General features: G+C 37.4%; 4 protein-coding genes across 4 annotated transcripts; 3 read left to right on the forward strand and 1 right to left on the reverse strand.

Annotated features, from left to right (window-relative positions):
* Window positions 1-1,273: 1,273 nt before the first annotated feature.
* On the reverse strand, window positions 1,274-1,804 carry LOC108360173 (putative nuclease HARBI1). The gene is made up of 3 exons (XM_017612359.1): window positions 1,760-1,804; window positions 1,541-1,685; window positions 1,274-1,473 (listed from the first exon to the last, which is right to left on the reverse strand). The coding sequence occupies exons 1-3, from the start codon at window positions 1,802-1,804 to the stop codon at window positions 1,274-1,276; spliced, it is 390 nt and encodes a 129-aa protein (XP_017467848.1).
* A 108-nt stretch (window positions 1,805-1,912) lies between these two features.
* LOC108360182 (uncharacterized) lies at window positions 1,913-3,096 on the forward strand. Its single transcript, XM_017612370.1, has 2 exons — window positions 1,913-2,388; window positions 2,455-3,096. The coding sequence occupies exons 1-2, from the start codon at window positions 2,032-2,034 to the stop codon at window positions 3,094-3,096; spliced, it is 999 nt and encodes a 332-aa protein (XP_017467859.1). The 5' UTR covers window positions 1,913-2,031.
* Window positions 3,097-3,178: 82 nt separating this feature from the next.
* On the forward strand, window positions 3,179-4,703 carry LOC108360226 (uncharacterized). The gene is made up of 2 exons (XM_017612439.1): window positions 3,179-3,206; window positions 3,238-4,703. The coding sequence occupies exons 1-2, from the start codon at window positions 3,203-3,205 to the stop codon at window positions 4,554-4,556; spliced, it is 1,323 nt and encodes a 440-aa protein (XP_017467928.1). The 5' UTR covers window positions 3,179-3,202; the 3' UTR covers window positions 4,557-4,703.
* A 2,963-nt stretch (window positions 4,704-7,666) lies between these two features.
* LOC108360190 (putative nuclease HARBI1) lies at window positions 7,667-9,561 on the forward strand. The gene is made up of 4 exons (XM_017612382.1): window positions 7,667-7,682; window positions 8,457-8,898; window positions 8,956-9,097; window positions 9,164-9,561. The coding sequence occupies exons 2-4, from the start codon at window positions 8,677-8,679 to the stop codon at window positions 9,559-9,561; spliced, it is 762 nt and encodes a 253-aa protein (XP_017467871.1). The 5' UTR covers window positions 7,667-7,682; window positions 8,457-8,676.
* The last annotated feature ends 377 nt before the right edge of the window (window positions 9,562-9,938 follow it).

Below are 9,938 nucleotides of genomic sequence, written 5' to 3' on the forward strand. Positions count from 1 at the left end.
TTAGTGAGGAGGGAACACTTTTCGACCCTTTTGAATGGCAGAAGCACTGAAAGAAGTGGAGAAGATGAACCCGAGGTCCCAGTCGATGACGATGGAGTCGATATCCCAGCGCCTGACTATGACGAAAAGTGCCTAAGCTGCTTGAGCTGACGGCCTGTCAGCTGAGCTTTTTAATTACGATGGCAAGGAGGTAATAAAGTGCATGCCCGACGACTGGAATTCAGGTGCGTTCTGCCCAATCCACAAGAAAGGCGACCCCGCCATGCGTGCCAACTACCGCGGGATCAGCCTTTTAAGCATAGGTTGCAAGGTCTTATCGAATGTATTGTCTACCATAGACCAGGTATTCACAATACGCCAAATTTTGGAAAATACCCGCGAGAAAAGAATCGGCACTCACCACCCATTTGTCGACTTTAAAGCCTATATGCCGCTATGTCTGAATTTGGCATCCTCTCAAAACTCATACGGCTGTGAAAAATTACGTTGAGCAATACCACCAGCTCTGCTCTGTTGCCGTTCGCCNTTTTATATCAACTTTTGTGAACTTCTGTTTATTTGTTTTTTTGTACAACATATTTACCTCTATTGGTTACAATAATTTTAAGCTAAAATAAACAATTTTTTAGTAAGTTATTGGTTTTGAATTTTTTTTTTGTATGAATATACAGTTTTATAGCCAATTCAGTTTTAGTGTAATAATGCACAAGTTTCAAGTGGATAAAAATTTCCGTTGATTTTTTAGAATCTTTTTGCAGGTGTGTAGCGCTGTCACTGAATTTCAAAATATGTAAATGTTTGAAGAAATTAAAAAAAGCACTTAAAAGGGGAAAATTATATGTATATTTGTAAATGGGGTACTTTGGCGGGTTGGGTACATAAGCGGGGAGGGACTTAAAAGAGGGATTTTGTTCAGATTACATTAAAAAATTCATGGTGCCCAAAAATGTGGGGAACTTAAGCGGGTTAGGTACTTCAGCGGGGGAGTACTTAAGCGGGTTTCACTGTATTAATATTTATTTATTTACATAAAAAACATATTTTTTTTACTTTTTTATTATACCCGTTTTTAGTAAATTTTTAAAAAGAAAAATTTAATAAATTTTTGAAAAGTACGTTGTCTCTAATACGATTACCCACGGTAGCATAATTGGAATCACCGCTTTGTTCTTCTTCTGCCTCCTGGCGGATTTCAAAGTTCAATTCGTTTGCATTCAAATCTTCCACTCTGTAGTGAATGCAAATGTTGAAGTGCGCAAGCAACGTTTATAATTTAACTGACTTTTTTCGGTAAGTAATGCAGTTTCCGTGCACCCAACAAGCATCGGAAACGGTTTTTCAAGACTCCGATAGTGCGCTCCACTATATTTCTAGTTCTGGAGTGGCGCATGTTGTAATTGCTGTGTTGGGTGCCTTCACTTACAGACCGATATGGAGTCATTAGCCAGGGCTCCAAAGGGTACCCCGCATCGCCTGTTAATAAAAGGGATCATTGTTCACAACTGAGTTATACACACGACTTTCACAAGTAAATAAATACCTAACAACCAGGTGTTTCTTTCACCTTCCCGATATCGCCGTTCCATATAAAATCGCAGTTTACTCAAACCCCATATATGCGAGTCGTGATTGGATCCGGAATATCTCGCATCAATACTTCTTATACGCATTTTGTTATCGCACACCTGAAAATAGAAATTAAATTTACGAAAACAATTAAATCAAATTACGGCACTGATGTAATTGAAATAAAGCTCACCACCATAAAATCCTTTTCTGTTGTAATACAGAAAATCTTCTTCATGTGGCTTGATTATTCTTAGGGGGCGTCCATAAATCATGTGACCACTTTAGGGGGAGGGGGGGGTTAGGTAAATGATCACTATCGATCACGTAGGGGGGGGGGGGTGTTTCGTATTATCACGTGATTTGCTTTAATCTCAATAATAACCACATTTCCCTTTCTATTAAATATTTTGCATATGGCAATCATATCAGCTGACTGAGAGCGTAGTCGATAAATATGTATATATGTATTTATGTAAAAAGTTTCAAAATATAACCGAAAACTTGCAAGTCGTGTCGCGTAGAACCCATTCCAATTTTTATTCAAACTCTTCCTATGATTTAAGTTCAAAAAGTTATGGTGAAATGAATTCCAATCTTCACTTGCAGCTATTTCGTGCATATGTTGCACGACATACAAATAAAACAAAAGCAGCGTGCCAGGAAAGTACAAACATCTTCTGGAGAGATGCTAAAAAAACTTGTACAGACAAAACTGATTTCGAAAGCATTATTTTAAATAAAATTAAAGAGCTAAAGCAGTCAACGACAAAAGTTAAGATCACCAATATTGCCCAGTACTTCCAACACCCCAATGAAAAGGTGATGACAGATTTTAGTTTATTAAAAGTTTGTAATAGTAATGCATTATTGTATTATGCATTTCAGAACAATGATAAAGAAACGCCTCAACTGAACGATAGTTCTACCCCCGCAATTGAACCCGACTGCAGCCAGAGTGAAACCGCAGACGTAGTTCAAAATAGCAAGGACTCTGAAGAGTTTACTACGCCAATTTGTCGTAATACCCCAGCGCAGGACGTTCTGCGGAATCAAATTTCTTTACTGAAAGCTGAATACAATGTGGCATTGCTCCGTGGAAAATCAAACGAAATTTCTAAAATCAAAAAACGTATTGAGTCTTGTAAAAAACATCTCCGAAGAAAAAAGCTTCACGCTATTCACTCCAAAAAGCATAGGTTAACTCTTAAATCGAAACTAGCAGAAATAAGTGCAAATAATGTCGACGCAGCCAATGTAACACATAGTACTCCAGGCCGTCCTCGTATTGAATGTAAGCAGCCTGAGTTACTCAAAACAATTGTCGACATAGCCATGTTTGGTGCTTCTGCCAACGAACGTCGGCGAAGTGAAATTGTACGGAGTTGTCAAACCTTAAGCGACCTTCATGAAAAATTGTTACATCTCGGTTACCAAATATCTAGAAGCGCGACATATTTGCGATTAATGCCAAAAAATTGTAAAACGTCGGAAGGAAAAAAGCACGTTGTTACCCTACCTTTTAATTGAGTCGGCCAGAGGCTGATCATCACAAAAGCCATTTGGACCAGCACTTCTGTGTCGCTACCATTAGATCGTTGGAAATGCTGGCAAGTATTCTAGGCCCGCTGCAAGCATGCTTTCTATCGCAAGATGATAAAGCTCGTGTACCAATAGGTTTAGCAGCTGCTAACAAGCAGGCACCTGTCTTAATGCATATGGAGTACCGCGTTTCGCTTCCTGATCACGATTGGATGATAGCCGCCAGACACAAGTTGATACCTAGCGTTTATGCTGCATGTGTAATACAAAATGGTGAAATAGGACGTCCGGAAGCAGTAACCTACTCTGGACCATCTTATATTGCCATCAGAAGTGGAAAGCACTCGTCATCGACCGCATCCACACATGCATTTGATTTTGAAAAACTTATCACATTAACTCAATTCCGAAATGTCATAAAAGATAATTGTGGACGTGTTAAGCCGGTTATTTTTGTGTCTTCTGACGGAGGCCCGGATGAAAATCCTAGATACCCCAAGGTGGTTGCACATGCAATTCATCACTTTCAAAAACATGACCTCGACGCTATTTTTATATTCACAAACGCACCTGGTAGAAGCGCCTTTAATAGGGTTGAACGCAGAATGGCTCCATTAAGTCGGGAATTGGCGGGGGTAATACTACCTCACGATTCTTTCGGCAACCATCTAGATGGAAATGGGAAAACTGTTGATCCAACATTAGAGAAGATAAATTTTCGTAAAGCTGGTGAGGTGTTAGCTGAAATATGGAGTGGTATGGTCATCGACAGCTACGAAGTATTTGCAGAGTACATTGAAGCAGATGCTAGAGCTGAAAATTTTGTTCCGGTATTACCATGTACTAAGTGGTACAGCACACACGTTCGAGAAAGTCAGTATATGCTTCAAATAGTTAAATGCACTAATATCGATTGCTGTGGACAAATGCGGAGCTCCCTACTTCAAATTTTACATCACCGCTTTTTACCTCCTCCATACCCTCTTCTGCAAACACCTAGTGGTCTAATTGTCCCAAAACCTGACGCGCATGATGGAAAACATTTCGCGCCTTTACTTTTAAGACTATCGTTGGGATCGAAACATTTAAATTTTGATATAAATAAAATGGCCTACGACTTCTTTTGTCCAACCATAAAAGGGTTGATCACCGAACGCATGTGCATTAACTGTCAGCTATACTTCAGCTCAAAAAAAGGTCTGCATAATCATCTTCAGTCTTTGCATAAAAAGAAAAGAAATTTTGAACCAATACGTTCGTTAAGGATCCTTAATCGTCGTCCAGCTGAAGTTCTGTGTATTTTAAATGGAAGTGACGGAACAAATGTGGTAGAGTGGCACGATGAAAACGATATTGTTGATGATGACGTAGAGCCAGCGCCTATAGATGAGAAGCTTTCTATCGTTAGTGTAACTGACGTATGTGCAAACCCATGGCTTGATGCATAATCAGGTTATTTAAAAAATGTTTCCCTGGCTAAGACGCACTACCTTAACTCAAATGAATTTTTGTACTTTTTATGTTACGTATTTATTGTATTTATTTAAATGAAGTGTTAAATGAAAATTTTAATTTTTCTGCTTAGAGCAAAAAAACCTTTTAATTTCTCAGTAAATAATCACGTGATTTTCGCGGGGGGGGGGATTCGCATAACATCACCATAGATCACTATGGGGGGGGGGAGGGTCCCAAAATGTAAAAAAAATGATCACGTGATTTCTGAACGCCCCCTTATATGCGTGCCATCAACGCACATGATGACCCCTGGGAAGCCAGCCTTCGCATAAAACTCCTGTTTTGCTTGTATTTTTATACCTTTCATGAGCATGAAATGGTATTATAACTTTGGTCCGATGTTTGTAAGTACCAGAATAAGAAGAGATAGACCCATTAAAATGTATACTAAAATGATCAGCACGTCGAGCTGAGTCGATTTAGCCATGCCCGTCTGTCCGTCTGTCTGTCTGTCCGTCTGTTTGTATGCAATCTAGTCTCTCAGTTTTCGTGATATCCGGATGAAATTTGGTAGGTGGGTGTATTTTTATAATCAAATAAAACACCTCTTTGAGTTAAAATTTTCGAGTGACGAAAGCTGAACTAGAAACACAAAATTTATGATATCAATTTCGTGACGAAAATTATACGAATTTTTTGATTTTTTCTCAAGTAGTTTCGCTCAGTGGCAATTTATACATATGTATGTAAGTAGTAGCGGCACATTGGGTGAACTAAATGCATTCATACATACATATTAAGGTACAACTACACTGAGGGAAAAAAATATTAAAATCAAATAGAAACGTAATTGATCTTACTATAAACGTCAACGAAAGTACTGTATATTGGTAAATATTCAATTCAATTACGCGCATATTAAAATGACCGCGTTCATACTGAAAAAGCATCCGCGAAGTGAATAATCAAGACAAAAACTAAAAAAAAAAAATTTAATTTGCATGTTGCCTGCAGTGGTATTCGAACCCTGACCATCTCCGGATATAAACAACTTGTGGCAAGCATCTTTGTGCACTCAGCTACACCCAGACATATAAATTTGCTTTCAAATGCTGAATATCCATCAACACCACAGCACGCGATTTGTACTATGTATGTGTGTGTTGCCACCGCTCTCAGAGCGGCGCCTTGCATGCTTGGGGTGCGTATGAACACTCATATATATACTCAGATGTGAACAGTCAAATACGTGCGTAATAAATTTTGTATGAAAATATTATTTTTAAATACGAACATTTTTAAACGATAATCAAATATAAAGTATTCATTTTTATTATGCATTATTTCCCTCAGTGTATAGGTAAATACCAGGCAGGTTAAGTGCGGGTGATAAACCCATGTAGCATAGTTATATACTGTGTACATACCTGCAATTAAAATGGGGAAGAATGTTACAATTTCGGCATGTGACCGAAAAAAACTCTAAAATACACATAAATTGTGGCTTCCAAGACATGTACGAAGTGATTAGCACAGCTACATCCTTCAACTTGTCAACTCACGGGAAATTCCCCGTTTTGCAGGGAATTTCGGTTTAAGTGGCAACCGGGGAATGGGCAATTTTTTTCGGGAATTGGGTATGTTATTTTTATATCTTAAAGTAACCAAATTAGACGGATATGTTAATTTTTAACCATTTGACCCTTTTTGGAGCGACATTTTTTCAATTTGAATCGAAATATCTCCACAACAAGAGTTTTCCCAGATATAAGCTATATACCAGATGAAAGCTAAGGTTGTGGGCTAGACTTGTGGAAACTTATAATAAAATCGACTGACCAGTTTTTGAGAAAATGCCCGAAATCTCTATTTTCAGCAGCCCGATTTTTAGTTTTTAGGCGATAACGTTATGGCGTATTTACATTTTATAAACACAAAAGATAGCGTTAGATAGCTTGTTTGAAGACCCTTCTACTGATATCCATATCAATGACATGGACTGAGTAGTGCGGCCTCAGTGGTAGTTTAAAAAATTGCCTTTTTTCGAATTTCAGGCAGCAGCCACGCCCACACAGGCATACGAATCAAAACATCCTGGAACAAAGCCTTCTTAGTTTTTTGTGTACTTTAATTCCTGAAAGTTGGAAAAAAATTAAATGATGGTACGTACAGACGCCACATACATACCAAAGCATCTCGTAGTGGAGACACGAACCAAAACACATTTACCTCTATATCTTTCCAACTTGTAGCCGAAACTTAATAAATAAGGTATCGTTTGAAAGGTATTGGCCTATAGAATAACAGTAAATATGTTGGGTGTGCCCACATGCCCCCTTAAACCGGCAAAAGCAAACAAACGTTTTTTGTTTCGCAACGCTTTAGCCTAATTTTTAAGAATCCGGTTAATCGTTTACGAAGCTTGAATATATTTTCTGGACACACTCTGCAACACCTTTCCAACAAGTCGATTGGACGTCTGGATAAAAACTTCCAAATCTCGTGTATATATAAGCGAGTCATTTCAGCATGCTACTGTTGCTGCTTTCGTCACTCGCGCGCACTGCCGTGCGCTGTGATATTTAATAGAGCTCTTGATATTCGATTAATAGATAAAGCCAATATTATGCATACATGTTCAGATGTGTATCGATTTGTCGTGACGTGTTTTCAGTTAATTTCACGCTTGCTTGCTAGTCCAGTTGATGGTATCTGTGATTTCGCAATCTTACGAAGTACCTCCTCAAACAGATGTGAATGTGTCGTAATCATACACCCCTATTGCGAGTGTCGACTGGCAGTAGAATAGAAATTTGTCGATCGAGTCGATCATCTTTTATTTTGCTATTGTGTAACTTGATCGATAAAAATTTGTACTATTGTGAATGGTTGACCAAATTGTAAACAGCTGTTTGTTTGTTTACATTTGTTTCTTTAGTGTTTCATTTATATCATTTTTAAAACAATTGCTTTATTATAAAATTAAAAAAAATGGATACAGTTGAAATATGGTTTAGTGATGAGGAAGATGATGTGGAAGGCAATAGATTAGTAGAGTTGGCTAAAGCAAGAAGGAAATTGCGAGATTCGTCGAATCCCTTGGAGTTGGAAGATGAAGTGTATGTACATACATATGTGAATTTTATGAATAGCAGTTGCGTTCCAGATGCTTCACGATTTGCAGGAAAAGCTGTTTTCGCCATTAATAAACCTTATGGAAGGTGGCCCCGTGGAACAACTTCCTGTAAAAACCCGCAAATCGTGAAGCATCTGGAACGCAACTAGTTTAAGCAATTCGGTACAGTTAAGTTATTTGTACAATGATTTTGGGTATTTGTGTCCAAACGCGTGACCCGATTTAAAAACTTTAACATACGCGTGTAGTGAAAGAATTAAACTTTAATTTAAAATAAAGATTTCAAATTTCTGAGTACTAGTATATTAATAAATTATGCAGTTTTTCGTAAATTTTGATGTTAGTTCTGCGCAAAAACAGTGGATGGCGTAGCCGGAGTTATATGCACAAGAAATGTTGAATATCTTTCACAATAGAAGCGGAGCTTCCGCCCCTCTTCTCTGGGAAGACAGAAAGGAGAATTCTACTTATTAAAGGTTATAATCCGTAAACGCCTAAGCAGAAAGAAGTTGTGCGCAAAAATACTGTGGTCAGTGAGTTTACATTTTCTATGTCGAAGTGCTAATTTTACCCAATTTTGAAATGGGCCCGGGGTCTGTAGAAGGGTCAGAGAGGGGAAGGATGACTTGTCTTATAGTTTGGATTGTGCTCTTTCTAATGGATGGGGTTTTAGCTTCCCCTTCGCTGCACGCCACAAAATCATAGTACAAATAACTAAACATTTCCCAAGAAATTTACTAAACAACCAACTTTACAGGTTTTTGAAAAATTATCGTTTGCCGAAAGCTGCATTTACATATTTGCTTGAAACATTGGAAAGCAAACTACAAGCTGGTGTAAGAAAAACATCGATACCCCTAATTTTAAAACTAGCAGCGACTTTAAGATTCTGTGCTCAGGGATCCTACCAACTGAGTGTAGGAAACGATAGTAATATTGGACTTGGCCAATCTACTGTTTCCCTGGTTTTGACAGAAATGTTTCATGCTTTGGAAGAGCACGTGTGTAAAAATTGGATAAAAATGAATTACACTGATGAAGAGAAACGAAAGGCGAAAATGTATTTTTTTGAGAAAAGTGGAATTCCAGGCGTAATAGGTTGCATTGATGGGACACATATTAAAATCGTTGCCCCAAAAAAGGATCTTCAACACCTTTACTATAACCGAAAAGGGTACTTTAGCTTAAACGCGATGATAGTAAGTATTTACGTAAAATATTAAATGAAAGTATTATTTAAATATGTTCATTTACAGGTCTGTGATAACGCTCTGAGGATTCGTTACATCAATGCAAGATATCCTGGGGCAACGCACGATGCTACGGTTTTCAATATGTCTTCTTTAAAACCCCAATTAGAAGATGACTACCGCAGGGGTGAAAGGAATTTATTATTAGGTTTGTTATTATCAAATTTATTGGACATTTCGATGGCTTTTACACAAATTTGTATATAATTTTCAGGTGACGCAGGATATGCTTTACAGCCGTATATGCTTACTCCATTCCGGAACCCCGATGACGGATCAGTGCAGGGTATATTTAACAAAAGGCATGCAAAAGCTAGGAATATTGTGGAACGCACGATTGGGGTGTTGAAAAATCGGTTTAGGTGTTTGTTAGGTGCTCGTGCGCTGCACTATGAGCCAAAGAAAGCCACCCAAATAATAAACGTTTGCGTAGCACTGCACAATATATGCATTTTTTACAATGTTGAGTCTTCGAATGAAGAAATTTATGATAGCCAAGACCCAGAAAACTATGAAGATCAAAGTGACATCAATTTTCAAGCAGGCCATATAAATCAAGAAGCCGTAGAAATAAGAAATAACATTTTACAACATATGCGACTTCAGTCTTAAATCTTATTTTTTATTTTTTGTACGTATTCATTAAAGTTCAGTTTTTTTAAGTTTTATTAAATTGTTATCATTCAGGTAATTCAAGCAACATAAACAAAAAATCTTCATTTTCAATAAAAAAAATAGCCTCATGTGTACAAATTAATAGGGTCGCGATATTTTGACAAGTTTTGACTATTTCTTTTGTTTGTTTAATGTTAATTAACTTTTTATAAAAGTATAGTCTATATGTAACAAAAACTATATAAATCCTAATATCAGACTTTGTGAAAAAATTATAAAAACTGCAGTTTCACCGATATTTCAAACTTTATCAGAAATAAAAATAGTATTTAAATTATTTTTTGTAGCCCATTAAATTTTAATACAATAACGTG

Source organism: Rhagoletis zephyria, unplaced genomic scaffold, assembly GCF_001687245.7.
Source record: "Rhagoletis zephyria isolate East Lansing unplaced genomic scaffold, Rhagoletis_zephyria_1.1 Rzeph_scaffold_00015, whole genome shotgun sequence".
Lineage (NCBI taxonomy): Eukaryota > Metazoa > Arthropoda > Insecta > Diptera > Tephritidae > Rhagoletis > Rhagoletis zephyria.